We start from the raw sequence: 27,904 nt of genomic DNA, 5'->3' as shown, positions 1-27,904 counted from the left end.
TACCAGGCTGCACATTATACACCGGGCTCTGCAAATTCTGTGTAGTAGTATGAGATCATACTACGATCATGGGCCAGAGGTATGACATCATACTGAAATCATGAGTCACAGGTATGACATTATAATACAATTACGGGTCACAGGTATGACATCATACTACAATGATGGTTCACAGGTATGACATTATAATACAATCATGGGTCACAGGTATGACATCATACTACAATCATGGGTCACAGATATGACATCATACTACATTCATGGGTCACAGATATGAGAGCATACTACGACCATCGGGCACAAGTATGACATCATACTGCAAGCATGTCACAGGTATGACATCATACTACATTCATGGGTCACAGATATGAGAGCATACTACGACCATCGGTCACAGGTATGACATCATACTGCAAGCATCAGTAAGAGGTATAAGAACATACTAAAATCATTGGTCACAGGTATGAGATTATACTGGGATCATTGGTCACAAGTATAAGATCATACCACAATCATCAGTCACCGGTATGAATTCTCTGAGATCATACAAGATCATCTATAATTGGTAACAGCACAGGTATTAATTTACTGAGATTTTTCAGCTCACACATGTCCTTACTCTTGGTGTCTTCTCTCTTTTTTTTGAGTGCTGCCATCCAACCACCCAAAGAAATGAATGAATTTGATAAGTGGGGGGGTGTTGTGCTGCTGTCCATTGGATATGAGTCTATGCGCTGCACTTGCCCAGCCAGTCCATCGCGCCAGAAGCTGTGGCGAGCTCGACTGCGCCACAGAGCAAGTTTATTTTTTTTAAAACATAAGGACATTTAAAAAAAATTATTTAAAGGGACACTTTCAGACCGGACCATTTTGCTGGCTTAAGAACAGACCACGTTTTGCGATTCGTCACTGCGTCGCTTTAACTGACAATTGCACGGTCGTGCGACGTGGCTCCCACACAAAATTGAAGTCCTTTTTTCCCCACAAATAGAGCTTTCTTTTGGTGGTATTTGATCATCCCTGCAGTTTTTATTTTTTGCACTATAAACCAAAAAAGAGCGACAATCTTGAAAAAACGCATTATTTTTTACTTTTTGCTATAATAAATATCCCCCAAAAAATATATAAAAAAACATTTTTTTTCCTCAGTTTAGGCAGATACGTATTCTTCTACATATTTTTGGTAAAAAAAATGACAATAAGTGATTATTGATTGGTTTGCGTTTTTTTTTACTAGTAATGGTGGTGATCAGCGATTTTTATTGCGACATTATGGCGGACACATCGGACATTTTTGACACATTTTTGGGACCATTGTCATTTATACAGCAATCAGTGCTATACAAATGCACTGATTCCTGTGTAAATGACACTGGAAGTGAAGAGATTAACCAGGGGGTGGCAGTGTAGGGGTTAAGTGTGTCCTAGGGGCGTGTTACTAACTGTGGGGGGCTGGGCTGTGTGCAGAAATCAGTGTCACTTGTTGCTAGGCAGAATGGGGAGATGCTGTTTACTTCCACCTCTCCCCGTTCAGCCTCCCCATGAGATGATCGCGGGTATCCCCGCGGCGATCGAGTCTGCGGGACCCATGACCGGACTCGCGGAGGTCCTGACCAGCGGCGCGCATGCGATGGCAGGGCGGCAATTTCAAATGGACGTACCTGTATGCCAATTTGCCTGCCCGTGTCATTCTGCTGACGTACATCGTCGTGCGCTGCTCGAGAAGTGGTTAAATGAAAATTAATATTTTTTTTACTTTTTTTTTTTACTGCCGGGGGGGGGGGGGGGGGGGCGAGGCCCGGGCACCCCATGTGTGTCCATGTAAAATAGGAGATAGGAAGCGGTAGCTATTGTCTTTGAGTAAAAATAATCCATGTTGATCCTGCCATGATGGAGTTGGTTCAGGTGCTTCCTGTTATGGGGTGACAACACTCTGTCCCTGTCTCCCAACTTTTGGTCCTGCATTGTCACCCTGTCACATGGGCTTCTAACCGGAGATTACTATATAGACTACTGTAAAAAGTGGCTGTTTCTACATTTATATGCAGGCATGAGCCACTGTTGTCACCATTGGAAAACCCAGCTCAAGAAATTCCATGCAGGCAGTGCTGAGTTGCGACATTTTAGTATTCTACTCATCAAAAAAAAATCTAATATTTTCTTTACAAATGTACAAAAGCATTCAGTTTTTTTTTTAATTTACAGGAAACATTTCAAAGTAAAGATGGCATGACATTTAAACAACAAAATATGCACAGTCACTTTCTTCACCTGGTTAACATCTTGTGTGATATAGAAAAATGTGCAACTAGCCATAAGTAAATACGTTAATTAACTGTACATACTTTTTTTTTGTGCAATTTTTTTTTTCAAATATAAATTTTATTAATGCCCAAGAAGAGCGAATACAACAAATACAACTTATGCAACAAAATACAGCAAGGTATAAAGGGGAAGAAGAGGAGGCCCTCCTGATCAACAAACACAAGCAAGGGGACTGCATACCCCGAATATGTACAAAATTTCCACTTTACTATATATCATCTGCCCAGGCCTCAGGCCGCGTACACACGCGGGGACTATTCGCTCAACTTTGTCCGCTGAACAGTGTTTCGGCGGACAGTCCGCTCGTGTGTGGGCTTTCAGCGGACAGTTTCAGCGGACAGTCTGACGAACAAAGTTTTTCGGAAATTCCGAAAAACTGTCCGCTGAAACTTGGTTTGAGCGGACAGTCCGCCCGTGTGTAGGCTTGTTCGTCAAACTAAGTCTCGCGCATGCTCAGAAAGAATTTACACGCCGAAGGTTGCATTGCAGTGTATAGGACGTCGTTTTCTAGTCCCGTCGTACGTGCCGTTCACGTCATCGCGCACGGTTTCAGCGGACTGTTCGTTCGTCGTGTGTGGGCAAGTCCATCCATGCTAATTTTGAGCGGACTGTCCGCTGAAACTGTTTGACGGACAAAGTTGAGCGAACAGTCCCCGCGTGTGTACGCGGCCTCAGAAGCTGTTAATGTAGGGTTCAGGACCCTTCCCATCTGTAAGATCCAAATCTGAGGCTACTGGTTCCAAAAGAGCGATCCAACATCAGCTCCTGCCCCCCCCCCAACCACCTCACTGGGTAGGACTCAATAAGCGGAGGGGAGGAGGTGGGGGGTGATGATTTCCAACATATGGAGGCCTCCCGGGTAAAGGAGGATGAAAACATGGGAAGGGTAAGGTAAGAAGGGGAAGGGGGTAGGGATGGATGGGGGGGAAGACAGGGGGGGGGGGACCCTGGTTGGTCTCAGACGGCTCCCACATTCTGTATGTATCAGGGAGTTAGCTTCTCGTGTTATTTTAAGGGTCATACCCTCTGGGGATATGATGAAATGGAGCCATATTTCCCATGTCGCTTTGTATTTTTCTTCCTGTTGACTCGCTGTATGCACCAGGTCTTGCATTCTCCTAATGTCCTCCATTCTCTGAATCCAACTAGCTACTGTTGGTGGGGACTGACTTTTCCAGTTAAGCGGGATACAAGATTTCGCAGCGTTTAACAGATGACATATGACTGATTTTTTGTATTTCCTGATCGACATTGTATTTATATGTAGCAGAAAGAATGCGGGGTCATTTGAGATGACGAAGTTTGTCAATTTCTGTAGAGTCGTTCTGATTACAGACCAAAAGTGTGATAGCTTTGGGCAAGACCAAAATATGTGGAGCAAGGTGCCTCTGTCCCCCTGACATCTCCAGCACAGTGCTGAGGTGTTCAGGTAGTAGGTATGTAAGACATGTGGGGTCAAGTTCCACCGTGTCATGAGTGTGTAGTTAGCTTCTTGTACTTTTGTACATCTAGAGGATTTTAGTGCTAGCGCTATCACACTTTGAGTCTGGCCAAAAGTGAATGTACAGTTCAGGTCTTTTTCCCATTTACTTATCCATAGTGGAGGTGGGCTTTCTGTCGGAGATATCAGGAGGTTGTATGTTGTGGATAACATTCTCAGAAGTCTGTCCTCTCCCGAGCAGAGAGATTCAAAGGGGGTGAGGGGCCTTTCAAACTCATGTGGATTAGGTATAGATATGAGGAAGTGTCTGAGACGTATTGCCGTCCAAAACAACAGCCTGAAGGTACCTGTTTCACTTCGAAGTGCTTCTAAAGAAGGCCAGTGTTTGTTCTGCACAAAGTGTCTCGCTTGTGTAAAGCTCATGTCTTTAAACATAGTGCTAGTCTGAGGGTCTAGTCCCGGAGGGAATTTTGGATTCCCTATAATGTGGAATAAGGGTGAATTTGGTGTGGATAGTGATTGGGTAAAGCATGCATGTGACCCCACCCGGAGAGTCGTCTCTATCAGCGGGTGACTCTTAACCTCAGTAGGGAGGTGTCCCAGCACCATACAGAGCCCTGTAAGGGAATCTGTGTCTGCGCCTGTTCCAGGCGTGTCCACAGCTTCAGCTTTTGGTGACGGCTCCAGTCTATAATTGTGCCCAGCTGAACTGCCTGGTGGTATTTCTTCACGTCTGGGATTGCGAGCCCTCCACAAATTTTTGGCAGGGAGAGAAGGGAACGGGGTAATCTCGGCTTTCTGTTAGCCCATATAAATTTGTAGAACTGACTATTTACCTGTTTGAAAAATGTCATAGGCATATGGATCGAAAGTGCCTGCAGCAGGTATAGGAATTTAGGTAATATACACATTTTGATAAGATTGCATCTGCCGAACCAGGAGTGAAGGCCCCCCTGCCATCTATCCAATAGGGAACGGGTTTTAGCAATTAGAGGGGGAAAATTTAGATGAAAGGTGTGACTGAGGTTAGCTGGTACAAAAGCGCCTAGGTACTTTAAGGCAGTCTCTGTCCATTTGAAATGAAAATTGGAGCGTAATGTCTGCATGGTCGAATTGGGTATGCCTACTCCCATGGCCTCTGACTTGTTATAATTTATTTTGAGGTTGGATATATTCCCATAGATATTGAATTCCCGGAGCAAGTTCGGGAGAGAGATCAGCGGGTTTTTAGGGGAAAGAATAAATCGTCAGCGTAAGCGCAAACAGTACTGGGTCAGTAGGATGCTCCCTGCCCGGGGTCACCCGCCACTCCTATACCTCCCACATAGATCCACATTAACTAGCAAGCAGCACAACCACAGTGACCCCTGTAGGACCATAAAATGAAATGCAACATCAACAATAAACATTCCTGTGTCTGTCAGCGTACTGGAAAGTTTTCTGTTTGTTCCAAGGAGAGTGTGCAGGATTAACCTACTCAGGCTTAGCCCCCATGACTCATCAAGGGTGTATTGCCCACAGAAGTGTTCGGGTACCCCTTCTTATCGGAAAGGGGCGGCCCCTTTACTCAAAGTTCCTGCCACTGTCCTCTAGTAACAGCTGAGTCTGTGCAGCCACAAGGCCGCCAAAATGACAGGCGTCTGGTCGCATGCAAAAGTCCCAGTGTCCGAGTCCCAGCGGGTGCAGCAGTCACCCCACCCAGAGGACCCTAGTATTGCATCAATGACCCCATGTCACCTATACCGGCTCAGTTCATTTAACTGCGTAGCGTTTTTTATTAGGTGACCTTATCAAGCAATGGGGTCAGAGGCTCAGCAAAGCGTCTGTATCATGAGGTTGCCTCGGACAACAGGGGATGTAAACATTGCCCAAGTCAAGGTCCCCAGGGGGGCCCAATCGGCAGTAGAAAGTTAGGTCCAGGGAAACTGGTGCAGTGCCACTAAAAGTGCTTGGGATAGGGGCTGTTAATGACTAGAAGGGGAGGGGGGGACAAAAGCAGTTATAACTCACGTGACCCCTCCGGTGAAGGCGCCTGGGATCTCTGGCGTTGTCTTTGCGGGCGAGGTAGTGGATGCCTCTGCGAGGATTGCTGGTTGGCTCGACCTCCCACATGGGGGATGAACTGCAGCCAGTTCGGAATCCTGATGGGGTCTGTCTCCAGAAAAACAAACAGGTTTGGCAGGTCTCTTGGGGAAGGGAGAGTAAAAAATTGTTGCTCCTTTTTAAAAGTCACGGATAGAGGTTATCCCCAGCGATATGTAGCAGCCCGCCGCTGGGCTAGCTCGAGTACTGGGCGGAGCATGGCTCTCCTTTGTAGAGTTGCCTGGGAGACATCCGGGAGAATTTTCACTGCCGCCCCGTCAAAATCCACGTCTCCTGCCTCAAACGCTTTACGGGTGATAGCTTCCTTATGAGTATAGTGGTGGAGGCGACAGATAACATCCCTCGGCCTGTTGGGATAAGTGGAGTGCGGCCCCAGAGCCCAGTGTATTCTGTCAAATACGAGATTTGTGGGTAGGGGGTTGCCCAGGCATCCACAGAAAATCGCTGCAGCAGTGGCCGAGAGATCCTCCACCCCCGTCGCCTCAGGGAGACCTCGCAGGCGGAGATTGTTCCTCCTGCTCCGGTCCTCCATCTCCTCCATGTGTAATTGCAGCATCTCAGCCACCTCAATGTGTGCGTTCTGAAGGCTTTCCAGGGCAGTCACTCTATGCTCCAAACTTGCCATTGAGTTCTCCCCTGCAATCAATTTGCTAGCTAATGCGCCCAGTTCCCCCCTCACCTCCTGCATGTGCTGCTTGTGCTGTAATTCAATGCGTCCAATAAATGATTCAATATCAGCTTTAGTGGGGAGGGCACGGAGAAGTGCCCACAGCTCCGCATTTCTTGCCATGCTTACTCAAGTGTTCGGTGGGGTCTCAGAGCTCGCCTGCAATGCCACTGGGGTCTCCAAGTACGTTTCTGATTCTTGTGATGTAGCTGGAGACGCCGGCCGGTCTGCCTACGGTGAAGTGCAGCTTGTACCTCCACATGGTTCCGCAATGCTCTGATCCAGGGGGCTGCTCTGCCGAGAAACTGATCGATCGCTCCACTGGGACCTCTCCATTTGGGTGAGCCGTTCTACCCTCTGGCTCTCCACTTTGAGGGATGTATTCCCCGGAGTAGTGCTAGTGTCTGTGGATCAAAATAGGCTTCATTGGCCGGGAGAAGGACGGGAGCTCAGGAAGGATACGTCCTTATCCAGCCATTCTCAGGCCACGCCCCATTTGTACAATTTTTAAAGCTGAATTACAGACAGATGAAAAAAGATAAAACTTAATGATTTCTTTGCTAGTCTCTGCTGTTGTCCAGCCTGGTCTTGTTACTGGCTATGACTGTACATACTTTAAAGAGCCTCTGTCTCTTTTAAAAATGTTCATATTTGTTTGTTTTTTGCAATTCACTTTATTTATAGTAGTATATTACATAGTAGACAGCATAAAAGCACAGTGATCAGTTAAAATCCAAGCAAAAACAGTCAACTAACACAGGTTCTGTTTCTTATTGTAGTTATTGCCATTCTTGACTATCTGGCTAAAGGTGTTAATTTAATAAAACTTCCTGACAAATAAAAGAGTTGCTGAATTATTATACTTAATTGTCAGGTCTTTTTAATGTATTTATTTAAATTACCAGCTATGCATTCAGCCAATAAAGCCTAAAATCTTGATAAAATTATTAGCAAAGTACCTTGCAACAGTAATGCATCTTCAATTTTTTCAAACACAGGACCATATTATTGTGCGGCAGGAAGCATGCTTACTGCAACCAATGCCTGCATGAAAATGCCAATAAGCATTGATGTGAATTCCCTCATCTCAAGGACCCAAATTTATGCAAACAATGCTCTCATTGATCCTGTATCAAACCTCGCCAATGATAAAATCTTCATCTTTTCTGGATCTCGTGACTCTGTAGTGGTTCCTGGTAAGTTTACAGAAAATACTAAGATAATGTTTAAATCGAGTTCATGCAACACGATGTTGACTTGAAACTACACCTTAGATATCAACTTTTAGTGTATTTCTTTCTGGCTGGCTGTTTCTTTTGGGGGTCCGATTTCTTCCTTTTCTAAAGAGAGAAAATCTCTCAAAGATGAGAGGGTTTCCCTCTTAGACAGTTGTCACTAGGACAAGTGTCTCTTTTGAAAGATTTCTCCACCACTCTTGTTCTGTTGACAACCTTAAAACTATTTTAAAAAAATTACAATATACAGAAATAGTATTATTTTTCAGAAAAGCTTCACCTTTAGCATTAAAAAAATCATTTTTTTCTGAGTTCCAGTCATTGACTTTGCCTAGGCTGAGATGATGTCATCAGTCTGCTGCTGGCACAAGGAAACATTTCCTCGGTCTCCTCTCCTCCAGTGATCAGACTGCAACGTTGTAACTTTGTAGCAGGTCCCAAGGTGAGAGACTGCAGCAGGGGATGATCTGTATCAGACACAGCGAAGAGCTGCCCAAGCACCAGAGTTTACATGATTGTGACATCTATGAGTCAGTATCTCAGCCCAGGAAGTATATAGATAGTTAAAATGCTGGAATAAAGATGATGCGGATGTGGATTTACAGAAAGTTTTTGTTAACAACCTCCCAATTTTGAAATCTGACTTAAATTACTGGTAAAAGTTAACCTTATATTGCTATTGTTACAATTTAGGATGCGCATAAATTGTTGGGGTTTCTGTTCTGTACCATTCCAGACTGCCAATGCGTTATAAAATATAGTGTAGCCAAATGGATCAGCATGAAAGTCAGGTATCACATACAGTACATCAGTGGTTCTCAACCCTGTCCTCAAGTACCCCCAACAGGCCATGTTTGCAGATTTTCCTTTATCTTGCACAAGTGGTTTAAATCAGAGTCAATGGCTTGATTTTTTGGGCAGCTATTTTATCTAAGAGAAATTCCCAAAACATGGCCTGTTGGGGGTACTTGAGGAAAGAGTTGAGAACCACTGCAATACATTACCATCTTCTCCCAAAAACCTAAATGCAAACATGCATATGCAGGCATTAATGGCGGTCCCATTGAAGTCCCTGTAAGTTTCTGATAGTTGGCACCCATAAATTGAAAAAAGACAGCATAAACTTCAACATATCCAACTAAAATTAGTTTTGTGGACCCATTAATGGAAAGACGTGGTTCAAAAAGTGTACCAATGCCTATAAACCCACTGATGGGGGATTGACGTGTACAGGGATTCCACATCTATCCTCACCAGGATGGAAGCATCATCCACAACCACATTTTCAATTTTGGATGGAACATCCTGTGTCCTTAACAAAGGACTGCAAGTTAGGTACCATGACTTTAATTAGGTTTTCCAAGTATTTGCCTACTCGTTTAAGTGGTCCCCCACAGCAGACACTATTGGGCTTCCCTGAAAATCTGTCAGACTTTTATGTAACTTTCAAATGTTATAGAAAGTCAGAGAAATAAAATCACGACCTTTCAAATACTCAGATTCTCTCTTGGTAGAAGACCCAACTCTTTAGCTAGTGCCAATTTCTGGTTTGAGATCCTAATTACTTCAGGGAAGGGATTTGAAGTTAAGCAGCGATAGGTCTCCTGACGACCAAGTTGTCTCTTCACTTATTTTTGTACTAGTCCTCAGGAAGTAGGACATTACCTTCTTTATCACTTTTCTTTATTATGATCCCCTTCGCCTCTCTTTCTTTCAAAGCCCTCTTCTCTTCCTGGGATAAATTGTCCTCACTCATTGCCCGGTTCACTTTTTTCAAATCATCCTGAACACTGGTAAAAAAGTGGCTAATTAGTCTGTTCTTATTAAAGGGGGGCATTTTAGCAGATATAATCCTCAGATCAGATTTCCTAACATAAAGAGTCTCATCCTCCTCTTCCTCATAGGAGGATTTATCCTAACCCATCAAATCCAACAAATCACCCACCGCCTTTAGGCCCTCCTCCACCAGATCAAACCACAAGGTTACCTTCACGCTTTTCCTAAAAGAAGTTTCAATAAGACCTTTTGAAGGAAAAAAATAGTATCTTTAAATACAATAAACTCCTCCATTGGGCTTGTGGGCACTTTCTGAATGCCTATCTTTTCTGGTTGCATGTCTTGCCTTATCTCTCTCCACTCCCTGTGCATTTTTACCTTAATTTCCTGAACCCCCTCCTCCCTGTCTTTTTACCTTTTTGGATCCTTATTCCTGTTGTAGTTTCCTCTCTGTACCCCCAGGTGTCTCTACATCTAAAAAATGTACTGAATGGGAAGGGGTCTCTGATGAAGGTATTGCCAGGGGCAGTAATTACAGTAACATGTAGTACATATTGTGAATAAGACACACACATCTGTATGTCTTTTTCTGTGCTTTGCAGGGGTGGTGAAGAAACAGGAGGACTACTACCTAAGATATACTAATGCTGCAAACATTAAGACTGTCTATGACGTAGCAGCAGAACATGGCATGGTAAGGGTCTCTTATCAATAACCAATTTGATTTTCTGATGACTTATTGATTACTGTACACTAAAACAATCACATTCATATTCTATTCACAGCCTACTGATTACTATGGAGGGGCTTGTGGAACCACAAATCTTGAATACATCAACAACTGCAACTACAACGGTGCCTATGAGGCTTTGAACCACATCTATGGTGGGCTGCAGGTAAGGTGGGATGCCAGCTGCTATAGAGTGCTAGTAATCTTTACTATGCCCCATACATATTTGTGTAAATGTGATAGACCTCCTGTAGTGAGTCTTCTTGACTGTTCTTCGTATTTCTCCTGTTGTTTCAGTATGAATCTTCAGTCTCCTCAGCCCCATGAGATTTTACTAAAAGCTGGAAGTCACTATGAGGCTTATGCTGTAATTGTTTTTCTCTCGCCAATCACTGAGAAATATACTAGTTGAGCATGCAACCGTACAAAACTGAAATATTCTTTGTGTATGTAGTACTAACCCCCGAAGGAGCTGCTGGTTTGATTGGGCTAACTGTTACCTTCTTCACCTCGATTTGCATGTCTAGGGGTTCCCGTGGTAGATGGCCCAGAAAATTTAGAGACTGACGACAGATCCTCTTAAAGGGATTTTTATTTGCAAAAACGTAGTTAACGAACAGTCTCTCAATATAGGATCAGAGGGTTAGGAGAAAAGTTCAGGTAGTCTTAGTGTCAAAGTCAATAATAAAGAACTTGCTTACTTTCACTGAATCCAGAGAATAGCCATTCACAGCTGGATGTTCACTCTAGTTGGATAGGCCCTCTCTCACAAGGCCTAGCAGCCAACAGGGTTCTCAAATCAGGAACAAGTCTCTGCCACAGACTTTGTTGTATAACATGTAGAAATAAGTCTCTGCCACAGACTTCGACGCAGAACATGTAGGAATAAGGAAACTTGAATACTTGCAGAACACTCGTGTGGTACCAGTATCTTTCAGCCGGTTTGGCGATACCTCACGAAATTGGATTCACTTAGGTCACTCAGCCTCACCAGGCTCTTGCTAAGAAGCCAACCCATGTGTGGCCTTCTTCTGAAGAGTCCTCCCCTGGATAGCTACGAAGTTGCTGGGCCACTCCACAACTGGAGACAGCACCGGACCACCTCCGAATCCTTTCCTTAGTTTCCTTGCCTCAGGCTAGCCAGCCCGAGACTCAAAGTCAGGTGGATCCGCACCCCAGGCCATAGTCTTCCTGGCGGCTGGTCTGGAACCCCGAACCACGTGACATCCGCATTTTAAGTACCCTCTCCCAGAAAGCACAGCAAGAGTGACACTCCCACTGGGCTGGCTCCGAGAGAAAGTAACCTTAAAGCACCCAACCAGACTGTGTTTCCATGCCTGCCAGAAGAGACAGTGCCCCCTATGGCCAGTCTGAACACCCTATAGTCCAGTCAGACTCATGCTGAGGTCAAAATTTGGAATAATTATACCCGAACCAAACTGCAGTTTAGGTGTAACATTAAATTTCAAAAACATAGCATGTGATCTTCAGAAGCTGGCGCTACATGTAGATTGCGCAAAAGTCAGCACATGTGCATTGTGCTCAAACCTAAAACCTTTAATAAACAGAAAATATATTTAGCCACCAATGGCTTTTGTGTTGTAGAAGATCTTCTTTAAATATAACTGATTTACACTTCTCTTTTACTTGCAGAAACCAACCCCTGGAGCAGCTCTTACTGGAGAGGTAAAAGGACTATTAAAGTTGAATGCCATTCAAAAGATTTTTTTTAATCAAAAAGAAGTTTATTGAGAAACTTAGTACACAGAAAATATACAGCAAGCATAAACATTTCCAAATGTCAGCAGGAAACCGCTACATCCCGCCTCTAATGCCCATCCTACTCCTCTTACCCCAAGTCCAGATCAATAAATTTATTTTGACCCAGAGTCCACTTAAAGATTCAATAAAAGCAGTCACCTTACATTAACAGTCTATCCAACACCTCTACTGGGGAGAGTCCTGGAGTATTCAACCATGAGTCCCATGTCATTCAATTTATGCGGGCATCCCCTTCTCCAGACGTAAAGTATCCCCCATTTGACTAATCCACTCTTTGAGCGTAGGAGGATCAACTGCCTTCCAGTGCCTAAGGATAAGTTTACTAGGCCTGGAACAAAGCCCTGGCAACAGTCTATTTAGGTTTTTTGTAGGTATTTAGGTTTGCTCAATAGGAATATCATTCAGAATACCCAGTATACAAGGCCTGGGGTCAACAGGGACTGTAACCTGAAATGCTCTATTAATAGTATCAACCACCCCCGCCCAATAAAGGTGCAGTCTTGGACATCTCCAGAGGAGATGGATCAAGTCACCATGGTCCCTAGAGCATCTAGTACACAATAGGTTGTCTCACACCTCAATTTTACACAATCTAGCTGGCCTGAGGTGCCCTCGTAAGACAATGTAAAGTTGGGACAGAACATTCAAAATATTTAGAAAAAAAGATTTTTGGGTAAAATGCAGAAAGATTAAGCTGACCATAGGGGGAATCAAAATTTGGCTGGTTCAGCAGGGATCATACAAATTTCAGTTGATGTGTGGCTGCTCCCATTTCACAGCAGTGGAACGTTAGTGTCACGATCTGGAGTCAGGCTCAGAGACCAATAGCTATAGCAGCAGAGCAGATATTCACACAGGTCACCCTGGCTGATGGCACGGGTTCACCTGAGGTGCGGGGTCTAAGCACTAACCGGTATTCACCAGAGCTCCCAAAGGTGGAGATGGGCTTGGCTGCGTGTTAGTGCCAGGTCGCGGTCCTCAGGATAGCCCCACCAGGAGGTGAGCAAGCCGGGGGTCTGGTAGCAGATATAGCAGGTAGAGATCAAGCAGAAGCGTAGTTGAGAAACAAGCCAAAAGTCGGTAACCAATAGTTGCAGGTTGGGATTCAGCAGAAGCGTAGTCCAGGAGCAAGCCAAATGTCGGTAACGAAAGGTAGCGAGGATACGGTCGGCAGCAGGAGAGATAGAAGCAAGATATTGGCTGGTACAGGCACTATATTCTGGCAAGGAGGAAGTGCAGAGACATGGCTTATATCAGGAAGTTCATGGGAGGAGCAAAGGGTTCAAGGTTCAAGGCAAACAAGATTCAAGACAAGATCACTAAAGGAATTGTCCAAGGAGCTGTCCAAGGAGCTGTCCAGCATTCCAGGTGGCTCAGCAAGCAGAGTCACTGCCAGACACACCAGAGGTCCCAGGTTCAAGCCCAGGTCCTAACAGTTAGATTGACTGCTGTTGAACGGGCTTGTTGGAAAAAAATTCTCAGAGAAAAGGAGAGTTCCTGCTGTCACAATACAATGTCTTAGCAAGTAGATTTCTCTATCCATCTAAATTGTGTGGATGAGGGAATCCATTTTTTTTTTCATTCAGTCCATGGCTGAAAAAAAAAAAAAATCCATCTACGTCCAGCCTTAAACTCATTGAGTCATTGGGTTAATTTACTTAAGGCAAAGAGGCTGTTCAAATTGTATGGGAAGTTACACTTAGCAAGAGAATTTTCCCTAGAGCTTTGCGAATGAGGGGAAGCTGCTGACCTCCATCATGATATGTAAGTAAAAATGCTTTTTGTTTTTTTTATTTTCCTTGTTAGTGATTGGGTATTTGCAAAGTGAAATTTAACTCTCACCCCCCCCCCCCCCCCCACCCAATACAAGGTACTATTCCTCTCTCTGACAATAAAAATGAGGTTATTTGTATATATGAGATTATTCCTCCCACTAACACCAAATATGGAGCATAAATAATTCTTCTGACACCATTGATGGAGTACTATTCCTTCCACTAACACTAAAGATGGGCCACTATTTCTCCCTCCAACACTAATGATGGGGCACTATTCTTCCCACTGACACCAACAATGAGGGGGTCATTCCTTCCACTGACACCAATGATGGGGCACTATGTTTCCCACTGACACCAACAGTGGTGCACTAATCCTCCCACTGACACCAACAATGGGACACTTTTCCTTCCACTAACCCCAATTTCAGGGCACTATTCCTCCCACCACTTACACCAACAATAGGGCACTATTCTCCCCACTGACACCAACAATGGGGGCGAGATTCCTCCCACTTATACCAATGTTGGGGCACTATTCCTAACCACAGGGTTACTGTGTAATTCTTTTTATTTCCAATCACCGCTAAGCCTGAGGCATTATCTACTCCCACTGGTCACAGCCTGGCCCCACAGATGTCTGATGGGTGCTAAACTGGCTCTTTGTTTAGAAAGTTTGGAGACTCCCCGTCTGAGACATTACAGAAATATTACCAATGAAATCAGTAAAATTGGATAAAGGATTTAATCCTTCCCAAACATTATCCAAGTCAACCAGTTGTATAAAATAAATTTCACAGAATTTTGTTCTAAACTGTATGATTAGAATCTATACTATTAGAGTTATTAAACTACAACAAGCTCCCTCATGTCTTGCGTCCTCTCCCCAGGCGATTCCCTCACCGGCTATATTTAAAACTCTTATCATACTGTAAACAAAACTAACTATAGTGAGAAGCTGAAAGTTGAGAATATTACCAGCTTCAAATGTTCTAAGATTACCTAAAAATCTGTTCTAATACATTGCAATCTACACACTAAACAAAGCAAAAAAAAAAAGCTGAATTTCTCAGTTTATGTGAAAGATTACCAGCAAATGCTCTTTAGAGTGGGGAAGGATTAGAACCTTTGTTGAGGGTTTGATTATTTCTTTGTGTTCAGCCTTTATTGCTGACTTTCTGTCCCAGTGACCAGTTTTACAGGAACAGGAAGTGCGTGAATGTCCCAATAGGGACACCGATATTAAATAAAACCCAGGATTTTACCTAGGATTCATGCACTCTGCAAATTCAATCCAATTAGAAAATTGTGTGACTATTAGATGAAAGTAGTGTGACTCTTGTGTGAAGACATGTATAGCAGTGGCAGCTGGTGTTCCATTTTTTTTAAGGGGGGCAGCAAACAAACAAAACAATGTAGATTAGAGGCTGGGGGCATGGATTAGGGGGCGACGGCTCTGCTCCCCTTATGGGCGGGCCAGCACTGATTTACAGTATATATAGAAGTATCCCTATTGTTGTATGTGTCCCCAGTATATCAATATCCTGTCTTGGTGACCTCTGGAACAGAAATTAGGGCACAGACAGCAATAAAAACCGGAGATCTAAAATGTAAATGTTTGTTTGGAGTTTTGTTTTACAGCTAAACTTCTGGCATATATAAAATACACAAATGAATGCAGCTCTGTACTGACTCATACATCATTACATATATATTTTTTATGTAAGCAGTGTACAGTAAGTCCCTGCATTTGATCAGTCTACAGCAATGATCAGACTGGGAGAGGGAGAAACAGAACAAGAAGCCAATCAGGCTGTCTGGCCTTTAATAAATACCCTCCTTTATTGTTTTCACTATAGTGTTCGCTCATCTCCTGTGTCTCTTTCAGCTGATCCTGTTTGACCAGAAGGAATATTTTAAACTGGCTGCTCCTTCTACCTATGGCATGGACACCGCTGGTTATATATATGTTCCTGCTTCCTGCAAGAGTGGAGCACGTAAGTAAATACTTTAATCTGTCAGCCAAAAGTAAAAAAAAAAAAAGTACATGTCAAAAAGTAGTGGAGCTTGTGCAAAAGAGCACTACCACTCAGATATTTCAGAAGGCCATATGATGACTGGATATGGTCCTAGGAAAAAGATTATCTGTTATATACCAAACCATGAATGCCAGCTAGTTAAGTGGCAAGTTTGGCTAGGCAATAAATTCATGAAAGTGAAAAAGTCTAATGCATTTTTTTAGACTGTGCAGTATATCTTTATAACCTGTTCACACCTTTGTTATATTTATTTTAGAATGCAGACTGCACATTGTTTTCCACGGCTGTCTTCAGGCAAGGTAAGGCATTATTTAGAAGGAAACCATAGTAATTTCATCTGTGTATGGCTAGCTTTACTTTTCTAAAGCCTCCTACACACAATCGGATTTTCCACAGACAAAACCACTGACTTTTGTCTGAAGGAGTGTGCTTGGATTTTGTCTTGCATACAAACGGCAAGGAATTGTCGGCCAACAAACACGAACGTAGTGATGTACTACGTGGTTTTTCAGCTCTTTAGCGCCATCCTTTGGGCTCCTTCTGCTAATTTTGTGTTAGTAGAAGTCTGGTAAGTGTTGATTCATGCTTTTCATTACGCGCTTTTCATTACGCGCTTTTCATTTCGTGCTTTTTAGTTAATTTCTGAACGGCCATTCGTCAACCAGACATTTTGCGGAATCGGAGGAGATAAAGTGTTATTTATTATTGGCCTTAAAGTTATTGCTTTGACCCAAGTCCAGTCCAGGAACAGGAGGAGGAGGAGTTCTTGGACCAAAAATTGGTTGCTTTATTAAAGTGGTGGTGCCACCAAAAAATAAAGTGGGTCCCTCGTAGTCTGCCTTCTTCCTTGCCCGAGCTGGTGACATCACTTCCCCTCACACCACATGTGTCCCAGATGACTGTGCGGCGTATCACGGTGCCCTGCGCCGCTCGCGCATGTGCAGTGGGTGCTCGGCTGTGAAGCCACAGCTGGGTGCCCACAGTACGAATGACAGCGCTGTGAACGGAGTGGGGAACGAGGGGGGGCTTCGTTTCCCCTCATCGCTGGACCCTGGGACAGGTAAGTGTCCGATTATTAATAGTCAGCAGCTGCAGTATTTGTAGCTGCTGACTTTTACATTTTTTTTTTTTTAAGGGCACCCCACTTTAATCGTGACCAATTATGTCATATGCCTTTGCTGCGAGAACTCCAGGAGAATAATCCAGATGATTTTTGGAATTATCTCCAGATGACAGACCCCTGCTTTCACCAACTCTTGGCTTTGTTGACCCACTATATTAAGAAGCAGGACACATGCATGGGGCTTTTATTTTATTTTTTGGTTGAATAATAATGATTTGATTTGTTATATTTTCTATATTTTTGGATGCACAGAATGCACTTTTTGGTTAAGTTCTATTGGTCGATAGCATGTCTAATTTTATTTGTTTTCTTTTTTTAATGCACAATAAAAACATTGTGTAGAATAATACTTGGCTATGTGTTTAACTTTTTTATAATTTTTGCATAATAATATTATTCTTGATAAGCCTTTGAAAATTTGTTTGCAATAACTCCATCAGCATCACCAGAAATGCAGCTTCATTATTATCCCATTAAAGAAAAAGAGAATGTGCGCTGCATTTCGAGATTTCATAGTTTGCCACGAGACAGACCACTTCTGGCTTGTCCTTGCTTCTGAGCATGCGTGTTTGTACTTTTCACTTTTGTCTAACAGACTTGTATACACACGATAGAAAAATTCGACAACAGACATTTGTACACGGAAAATTTTAAAACCTGCCATCCAACATTTGTCCATGGAAAATTCAACAACAATTGTTTGATGGAGCGTACAAACGGACGTATTTTCCGCCAACAGCCTGTCATCACATGTTTCCCGTCAGAAAATCCGATCTTGTGTACGAGGCTTAAGAGTTGTTACTGTGGCTTTTTTTATTCCTTTAACCCTCTGCTTTTTCCCTCACAGACTTCACATACTAACTCATTCATCACTCAGAAGATTTCCAATCTTAATCATCATACCCATACTGCCTTTGAGACAGTTTGCCTTTGAGACAGTTTACCACCCCCTCTTACTCAAAAAACCTCCAGTCTCTTGGCCTCCAAGATTACTTATTTGCCCTTTCCTGGTTCTCCTAGATATCTAAGCTCTCCTTCATTGTCACCTACAACTCTTGCCTCTTCATTTTTCTGTAGGTGTCCCCCAAGGCTCTTGTATATTCTATCTACACCTCCTCCTTGGTTAATTGCCATTTTTCCATGGCTTCCAATGCCACCTCTAATCTGATGACATCCAAATCTATCTCTCTACTCATCACCTCTCAGTCTCCTTATGCATCACCAATTTAATAACATTCATATCGTTATAAATGTCACACCACTTCATAATACTAAACTTTTCTAATGCTGAGCTCATAATATTTCCTCCCCCCCATGCCCCCTCCCTTGACTTTTCCATCAAGATCAACAACGCAACTATCAGTCCCTAACCTCATGCTAAGTGATGAATATAATCCTGGATTCTGATCTGTTCTTTCAGTCCCAAACCCTACCACTTTCTAAATTGTGTTGCCTTCACCTCTGTAACATTTCCAAAATGCACCCTTCTTGACCAATGACACCATTAAGATACAGTATCTATTCACTTTCTTTGTTATGTCTTACTTTGATTATTTCAACTCCCTCCTCATTGGCCTAGCTCTGCACAGGCTACTCCCTCCTTAGTATTTTATGAATGTGCTGACAGACCCATCCACCTTACAAACACTCAGCTCAGCTCAGCACCAGCCTTTGGCTAATCCCTCCACTGGTTTCCGCTCACCCAACAAATAAAAGTCAAAATACTAACAATAATCTACAAAGCCATCTACAACTCTGCCCCAAGATACATCAACCCCATCCCAAAATATCACCTAAACCAGGGATATGCAATTAGCAGATCTCCAGCTGTTGCAGAACTACAATTCCCATGAGGCATAGCAATGTCCGCTAATTGCATTTCAATAACATAAACCATCCTCTTTGCTCCTCCTTATTCCTCTTGCTCTCTAGCGCCCTCATCCCCTCCTCCACTGCTCATCTCCAGCTCTTCTCCATAGCTTCTCCCATTCTCTAGAACTCTTTTTTTCAGCTTTTTTTTACTCTGTCCACCTTTAAAAACTTCCTGAAAACATGCAACTTTTGGGAGGCCTATCCTGCCTCTACTTGACAACTGAACCTTTAGGCCTCACTTAGACTTGTGGTTGTGTGGTTGAGATGCGATTTTGCTGCCCACCAAACTCCCCCTTAAGCTGCAATAGACAGAGGAGGGGGATGTTTGCATGCCACGACTGTGATGCTCCGGAACTGGGGTTAAGTTAACCCCACGTGTAGCAATGAGCGGGTGGCAAACCCGCCGAATGCTACACATGCAAGTAAATGGGTAAGCGCCGCAATCGGCCCACATTTGCATGAAATGCACAAGGTTGTGGTGTGATTGTCAGCAAAAATGGGGTTAAAACAGGCAGTGAGGAGTCTTTGCATTGCATCAACTGTCAGTAGCCTCTGGAGTGGCTTCAAAGGCAAGGGAAATTCAAACACCCATCTATGTCTATGATTCTATGTCAAAACTAAGAATGCTGTTAGTTGCTAAGATTGCAAGCAGGGACAGAGCTTGTCCCAGCTATGTGGATATCAAAGCAATGAAAGAAAAGTCCCAAAAGCCTCACATTACAACAAAAACCTGTGTGTGGAAAGTGAAAACAGCCTCAGCCTGAGCTCTGTCCAGGCCACACCTCCATCGCATTTTGCCACCCTGAGTTTAATCCCCATGATTAAGTCCCATTAGGGCAAAATGCGTTGAAGATGTCTGGCCTGAACAGAGCCATGGTTGAGATTGTTTTCACTTTCTACCCACCGGGTTTTCTTCTAATGTGCAGCTTTTGGCACATCTAAATCTACCCTAACTTTCTCCATCAATTTACCTCCATCCCCAATCACTACAATCGACAGATTTATCTTAAATAATACCTGGAGATCCAGCCATAACGGTACTAGTTTTGACTTCCTGTTATAGGGTGACAACGCTCTGTTCCTGTCTCCTAATTGCACTCCTGAGTTATCTCCCTGTCACGCGAGCTTCCAGTGGGGATTAAGGCTCAGTTGACATCTATATAGTTTGCTTTTGATCTGCAGTGTTTTTTGTGGTGCATTTTATAGTTTTGCACATGCATTTTGACACATTTTTCATGCGTTTTTTGATGTTTTTTATTTTTTTAAGGGGAGATGTTTGTTGTTAGGCAAATTAAAAAATACAAAACACATTAAAAATGCATAAAAATGCACTACGTGTGTTTTTCCACAGCATGTCCATTGAAGTCTATTGAGCCAAAAGCACACCATGTTGCATTAAAAAAAAGTCCCACACCCTTTCCAAAAATGCAGCAGATGAAAAACGCATAGATGTGATTGTGTCCTATAGGAAACCATGTTAAATGGACCGTAGTGGGTTTCTGCAAAAGGCAAAATGCATTAAAAAAAAACGCATAAGTGCGAACCAGGTCAATAACTAATCAACACACAGACATAGTCATAGTCTAATTTTGTCACCATCGGGAAACCTGCCTTGAAAAACAAAAAAAACACGCAGCAATTGCTGGAGTGAACATAGAGTAGACATGAGGTAGCTGCAAAGAAGCTGCAGGAAAATAGCAGCACTGAGAAGTAACGAAGTGAAAACAAGTATTTCATTAAAAAATTGTCAACTGTCAATTTATTAATTATGGTTTATATGTCCTTCTAGGGTTTTATTTTCAACCATGCATTTTATTTTTAGGGAAAAACTTGGTGATAAGTACGCCAGAAACACCGGATACAACCAGGTCGCAGATCTGAACAATCTCATCATCCTCTATCCTCAAGCCAAATCTAACATGTCTAACCCAAATGGATGCTGGGACTGGTAATGTTACTGATAATATATTCCGCTTTGTAAAAGAAATGTAACAAACTGAAGATGACTGTATATCACATTCTTAAAGTGTAAGTATAGCTGAAAGTTTTCTTTTTAGTTTTTGGATGGAGTAGGGAAGGATTAGAACCCCTGTCAGATTTGGTGACCACTGTTAGTGGGACAGAAAGTAATGAAGAATCCAAAATCTTACAGACATGAGGGTAAAACGTCTTTTAGGGACACTTGTTCCAGATATGTCCTTATTTTGGTGAGGCCGTTTCTTTCTTCCCGTGGTGTCTCTGGGGCAGAAAGTGAAGAGAAATCTCCCCAAGGGGACACACACAGCAAATATAAATTGAGTGGGTTTCAACCCTTCTCTACTCTATCCGAAATGAAGACTTTTTTTGACTATATATACACTTTAACAGAAGAAAGAAAGAAAGAAATCTTTGTATTATGAAATAATGACAAATATTATGCAGGATCGAATGTAGAGTTTCTCAACGGGGGTTCCGTGGAGCCCTAGGGTTCCTCCAGAGATTGCTAGGGGTTGCTTGAGCAATGAGTAATTTCTGCCTTTCAGATAAGTTACCATAGACACCATTGATCTTTTTAGCTATCTGTAAGGAGCTAATTCTTCTAAATGTCCACAAGTGTAAGGACCATTCTTTCCACTGACCATCACACTAATGTATCATGAGTTGTAGATATAGTTTAGCATGGGTTCCCCTAGACCAGAAAGTTATTTTAAGGGTTCCTCTGTGCTGAAAATGTTGAGAAAGGCTGATCTAATGAATATGTTTCTGTTTCTTGGACAGGTGGGGATTCAGCAGCATATACTATGGTGAGATATTTATGTTTTTTACATTTACACAAATTAAGGAAGTGTTTATTTAGAGAACTATAGGGGATGCCATTGCCTTCCCTGGCTGAAAATGCTAGTTGCTTGGCTGTCTGTGACTGCAATGCTTTCTGGCTCACTGATCTAGACCAATTATACAGTAAGTTGGGTCAGAGTGAAGTCCTGATTCTCATGCCTATGCCATGTCAGTAAGTCAAAAGTAACTCAGAACGCACTTTACAGCAGATCAGCATTAAAACTATTATGACTTCGTCCACCCAGGCCACCCCCAAATTCAATTAAATTGGCTGATAGGCTGTAAACCACACCCCTTATGACCTTATCACAGAATTAATTGTGCTGGTACTCTTGAAGTATCCCTTGTGTCCAATAAGTAATGTTTAACTTTGGTATGTTAATCATGAACCGCACCTGTTAAAGTGTTACTCTAGGCAATTTCAAAAATGGCATATATGATGCAGCCTGGCTGTCAATGGCAAGTTTTTTTTGCATCCTGGTAACATTTTTTATTAGCAGTTGATCGTTCCAATAGATCTGTTTTTTTTCCACTTCCACAGGGTGACAATGCTGTTTGCTCTGCAGTGAAATAACCAAGCAGTGTTGCTATCCTGTGGACCAGGTAGTCTTTGCCCCTGTACACACGGTCGGAGATTTCCACAACCAAATCCGTCGGATTTTGTCCGTCAGATCTTGTCCGAAACTGTTGCATACACACGGTCGGACAAAGTTGGCGAAAAATCCGATCTTTTAGAACGTGATGACGTAATTTCGTTACGATGGGACTACATTCAGGCTAGTAGCCAATAGCTTTGATGTAGGAATTTGATCTGAGCATGCGTGGCACTTGGTCCGATCAAAATTCTCTACACATGATCGGAGTATGTCCGACCGGCCCAGTTGGTCGGGAAATATTTCCAACATGTCGGGTCCGACGGATATTCCGACGGAATCAGTCCGATGCATACCACACACAGTCGGATTATCCGACGACACGGTCCGATAGGACACATTCCGACGGATTCTCCGACCGTGTGTACAAGGGCTTAGGCTGCTTTCACACTGGGGCACTTTACAGGCGCTATGGCGCTGAAAATAGCACCTGCAAAGCACCTGCAAATCGCCTCTCCTCTCACTCCAGTGTGAAAGCCTGAGTCCTGTCCTGCAAGCAGTATCTTCAAGGCGCTGTAAGAGCGGTGCTCAAAAATCAATGGGCAGCGCCGAAGCGCCAGCAAATCACTGATGCAATGGCGTTTTTAAACCTTTTTCGGCCTTTAGTGGGGGTTTAAATCGCTCTGCTAGCGGCCCCAAAAACAATAGTAAAGCGCGTCTAAAAATAGCGCTGCTTTACCGCCGACACCCAGGAGCTGCCAGTGTGAAAGTGCCCTTAGATGGACAGGTCTTTGTACATGGACTGTAAGTGAACAATAACATATTAAAGCTCCAGCTAACACTTTTTAAGCAGTTACAGCAACAGGTTTTTTTAGTTTAGAAAAAGATTAAACCTGCAGTACATAATAAGCTCTGACCATTGGGCACCCTTGTCAGAGTTATTTGGTTTGTCCCAACTCTTGTAACTGTCACATTTTCCTGGAAATCTTGGTCTATTAAAGGAAATGTATAAATAACTGATCTATTAGAAAGTTCATCAGGTAATAAACTATGTTATAGGATGACTCCATTCTGTGTTAATAGTAGTAAAAGGCTGCATCATATACACTATATTACCAAAAGTATTGGCACACCTGCCTTTACACCCACATGAACTTTAATGGCAGTCTTAAGCTGGCCATACAACTATAGATTATCTGCAGATTTTCTATGGTTAGATGGAAAAAGTGCAACAGATTTCTCCATGTATGCTAAACTGTGTGGATGGAGGAATCTCCCACTGGGCCAAGCTTCAGTATCTTGCTAGTCGGCCCCGCTGGCTCTCCACCTAAACAATGCCTGCAGCCAATCAGAATATTCAGGTATTGTGAAAGCCAGCGGGGCTGACTAGCAAGATATATAAACTTGGGCCAGTGGGAGATTCTTTCATCCACACAGTTCAGTGTAGATGGAGGAATCTGTTCCACTTTTTACATCTGACCATAGAAAATCTGCAGATAATCTATAGTCTTAGTTTCTAGGGTTCAATATTGAGTTGGCCCACCCTGCAGCTATAACAGCTTCAACTCCTCTGGGAAGGCTGTCCACAAGGTTTAGGAGTGTGTCTATGGGAATGTTTAACCATTCTTCCAGAAGCGCAGTTGTGATGCCAGGCAGTGATGTTGGATGAGAAGGCCTGGATCACAGTCTTCGCTCTAATTCATCCCAAAGGTGTTCTATCGAGTTGAGGTAGGGACTGTGTGCAGGCCAGTCAAGTTCCTCCACCCCAAACTCACTCATCCATGTCTTTATGGACCTTGTTTGTGCACAGTCATGTTTGAACAGGATCCCAAAACTATTCCCACAAATTTAGGAGCATGAAATTGTCCAAAATGTCTTGGTGTGACAGACCTAGCCGGGACCAAGGATTTTTGAGGGGACTGAACGCGAGCCTCTTGCCCACCGATTATGGGCCCTGGCATTTGGGGGAATGGTGCTCTTTGTAAGCTGTATGCCTGGGGACCCCTGAGGTGGTGTTACTTGGATTCAGGTCTGTGTCACCCCCCCCCCCCCCCAAGACACACAGACTCTGGATAGGTATTTGCCATATTAGCAATAGTGACTGAATCATACTGTTGGAGCACAAACTGTTAGATGCTAATGTCATCAACTCCAGCCACCTGTCTGTTGTGTGAATGAGTCTAGTCTGACTTGTAAGAGTATTCCACACATTGTTGTTTGTGATAATTAACCCTGTGTATATGTTTATGGTAATGTGTATTGAATAGTCAATCAGTGAGCTAGGAGACAAAGTCTTACCCTGAAAAGTCATATCTCTCAGACAACTAGTCTGGGTCAATGATTAGATAATTAGCTCATGCTAATTAGGTTAGGTTTTAGTCATCCTACTGTATATATTTGTGGGACATCTCAAATAAAAGGCTATTCCTGGTGCACTTCAAGACCGGTGTTGTCTAGTTCTTGGGGGTTCCTATAGTCAGATCCATTGGACTTGTGTTCCAGGACTTAGGAAGCGGTATACTGACGGAAGCACTCAAGCGGAGTGTGGGGGACGTTCCGTCACACTTGGTATGCTGACGCCTTAAGAATTCTTTTCACTGGAACTAAGGGGCCAAGCTCAACCCCTGAAAATTAACCCCACACATAATCCCTCCTCCACCAAATGATTTGGACCAGTGCACAGGCTTGCACAATCCTAAAAAGAGGACTGCAGTATTTATTTTTCTCTCACTCCAGGCTCCTGCTGTGATTTGCTTACAGGAGACTCATCTCACTGGTGAAACTACCAGTCTATTGCATATGTAGAAATATCCTGTACAGTATCATTCTGTGCACTCTAGATAATCTAGGGGGTTAGTATATTATTTTCCAGGACTAACTCATTCACTAAACTTGACGCCCAAATAGACTCTGAGGGCAGATTCCTTTTTCTGATGGGTACGCGGGAATTTCATGCTTGTGTAATTGCTAGTGTATATGTGCCCCCACCTTTTACATTGGTAGTACTCAGGGCAGGCATCAGAAATTGTAAGGCCCCTTAGATAGCTTGAGGCCTGGGCCCCCCAGGCCTGACCATCAACATTTCCGAGGGCCCACCCACTGGCCATCCCACCGAATCCACCCACTAGCTATCCCACCAAGTCCTACAGGGCACACACTTTTATTTTAACACTCATACAATGTCATATATGAAAATGCACAATGTATTATAAGTCATTAGTGCTTTCAAGGTTTAACAGTAGGAAATTATATCTGCCAAAAAGAGACATCCAGATCCAGCAGCTGAATTCTCTCAGCCCCCTCACACCTGTACGCTCACAGCCCCCCCTCACACTTGTACACTCTCACAAACGCATGTACACACACATGTACACAGACACATGTACACAGACACATACACAAACACATGTACACAGACACACACACACACACACTTGTACACAGACACATACACACACATGTACACAGAGACATGTACACACACATGTACACATAGACATGCACACAGACACATACACACACATGTACACAGGGACATGTACACATACATGTACACATGAACACAGACACATGTACACAGAGACATGTACACATAGACATGTTCACAGAGACATACACATACATGTACACAGACACATACACACACATGTACACAGAGACATACACACACATGTACACAAACACATGTACACAGAGACATGTACCCATTGAACACAGACACACACACACGTACCCATTGATCACACACATGTACACAGACACATGTACCCATTGTACACCCCCCCTTCACTTGTAGAACAGCCCTTACTTGTAAGGTGATGTTCCTGGTCCCAGCTCTTGTGCACACACGATAAGTGCACATGCAGGAATTTGCCAGAGGTGGCAGCAAAGAGCCTAATGCAAGCTCAGTGATACAGCTGCCGACGCACATTCACTCCAAAAGCCAGCGCAGCCACAGAGCTCCCCTACACCCATCCTTGCCTTCTTCCACCTGGCCGGGCCCGTCCAGATGCTCAGGCCCCTTACAGGTGTATGGGCTGTACCCCAATGATGGCAGTGCTGGTAGTACTACAATGTTTGTCTAGGTTTCTGGCTAGGCATCCTCAGCTCCCAGTGTATGCTTTGGGTGACTTTAACAGTGCACTGGATACCTCACTTGATATACACAACAAATACACAACAAATACTGCCTGCAGGGCCCCAGAACAATTACTGCTTTGGCCAAATATATAACTGAACTTGGGTAATGGATCTATAGAGATGTAAGTTCCCTCTCAAGGCCCAGTTCTCCTGCCATTCATTGAACCACTCTACACTATCACGTATAGATTTTTCAATGGGGAATGCTATGACTCACTGTTATGACTCTGTGGTGACATATCTGGCCAGAGGCCTATCTGACCACTCCCCAGTGCAACTCAGTTTAAATTTCCATAAGATTAGACTACCATTGGAAGCTGAACACATTCTGACTTCATCCTGACACTAAACATATGCAGGTTCATATGGGATACGATCGGGGGTCAAGTCCTGGGGAAAAAAGTGTGGGAAATCCCACCCAAGATCCACTCCTCCACCAAAAAAAATAAAAAATTATACGCTCATATGCACGAACGCTTCAAATGTGGTATTTTTCATCCAATTTTTGTATTGTGTGTATGAAGCTTAACTGTTAGTACATAAAAAAACAATCCTCAATAAACATAAATATGGTAATTCTCTAAATAATCAGCACTCATTCAATTGTGCTTCCATGCAAATGTGAACATCATGTTCTGATTTTTATTGGGGAATTTTATTTTGTATATAGAATGTTTATGTGGTGAGTTTACACTTTTCATTGAACAGAGTTTGGATAACACAGGGTTAAACAGAAAGGTCATAAATGAACTGCACATTATCTGGACAGAATGCTTGGGGAGATAGTGATGTGTTCCTGCTTAGGAGATGTATGTTAGCTTGGGGGGCTGCAAATTCTGCAAGGCTCTAACACACACTCGCTGTTATTCCAACCCTTCACATATTTCCACATAAACTTCCCTCCTGGCATTAAACTTTGCCAGGTATTGTGCTCAGCTTACCACCCCAAATTGATGTTCCTCCATCAGCTCACCTCTCTCCCTGCATGTCCTGTGAGCAGAATAGCTGATCTACCCATCAGCTAGACCTAGACCTGATCTACCCGTCAGCTAGCTGTGACTGACAGGTAGATCGAAGCGGAAACTGTCATGGGCCCCCTACTGGCAAAGCCCGAATGGTCAAGTGTGCGGCACTTACTATTGCGAGCTGTATCAGCGGCTGCTGGTGTAGCACCTACCACACAGCTTGCATACTTCAAAGTCTTGCAGGACACAGCTGCTAACGGGAACTGAGTTCCTGTTATGAAAAAAGTACAGGAACTCCGTTCCCATGTGTTCCCACAGGACTTGAGCCCTGGATACGATAAAGGCTTTCATTTGAGGGATGTGCATTAAAGAGATTGCTACAATTAAGACCAAGAGTAGACAATGGGCCAAGGATGCCAGTATGTCTGTAGATAGGGCTGAAGTAAAATACCTGCAAGCTCCTACCCCAGACCATGAGAGGCAGTGGATAGATGCACAAAAACTTTACCATACTATACATC

General features: G+C 43.3%; 1 protein-coding gene across 1 annotated transcript in view; it reads left to right on the top strand.

Moving 5' to 3' along the window:
• LOC143960420 (poly(3-hydroxybutyrate) depolymerase-like) overlaps nt 1-27,904 on the top strand; it is a 36,918-nt gene that overhangs the window by 4,115 nt on the left and 4,899 nt on the right. The window contains exons 3-10 of the mRNA XM_077469011.1: nt 7,535-7,732; nt 10,150-10,241; nt 10,333-10,443; nt 11,931-11,963; nt 15,723-15,831; nt 16,130-16,172; nt 20,691-20,816; nt 21,626-21,651. Of these exons, the coding sequence (XP_077325137.1) occupies nt 7,535-7,732; nt 10,150-10,241; nt 10,333-10,443; nt 11,931-11,963; nt 15,723-15,831; nt 16,130-16,172; nt 20,691-20,816; nt 21,626-21,651 (738 nt within the window). The remainder of the gene's footprint in view (nt 1-7,534; nt 7,733-10,149; nt 10,242-10,332; nt 10,444-11,930; nt 11,964-15,722; nt 15,832-16,129; nt 16,173-20,690; nt 20,817-21,625; nt 21,652-27,904) is intronic.

The sequence above is a fragment of the Lithobates pipiens genome, unplaced genomic scaffold (assembly GCF_037356315.1).
Source record: "Lithobates pipiens isolate NorthernLeopardFrog02 unplaced genomic scaffold, aLitPip1_a1.2 Scaffold_8, whole genome shotgun sequence".
Lineage (NCBI taxonomy): Eukaryota > Metazoa > Chordata > Amphibia > Anura > Ranidae > Lithobates > Lithobates pipiens.
The sequence above is the reverse complement of the archived record's forward strand: the minus strand, read 5'-3'. Positions and strand labels throughout refer to the sequence as shown.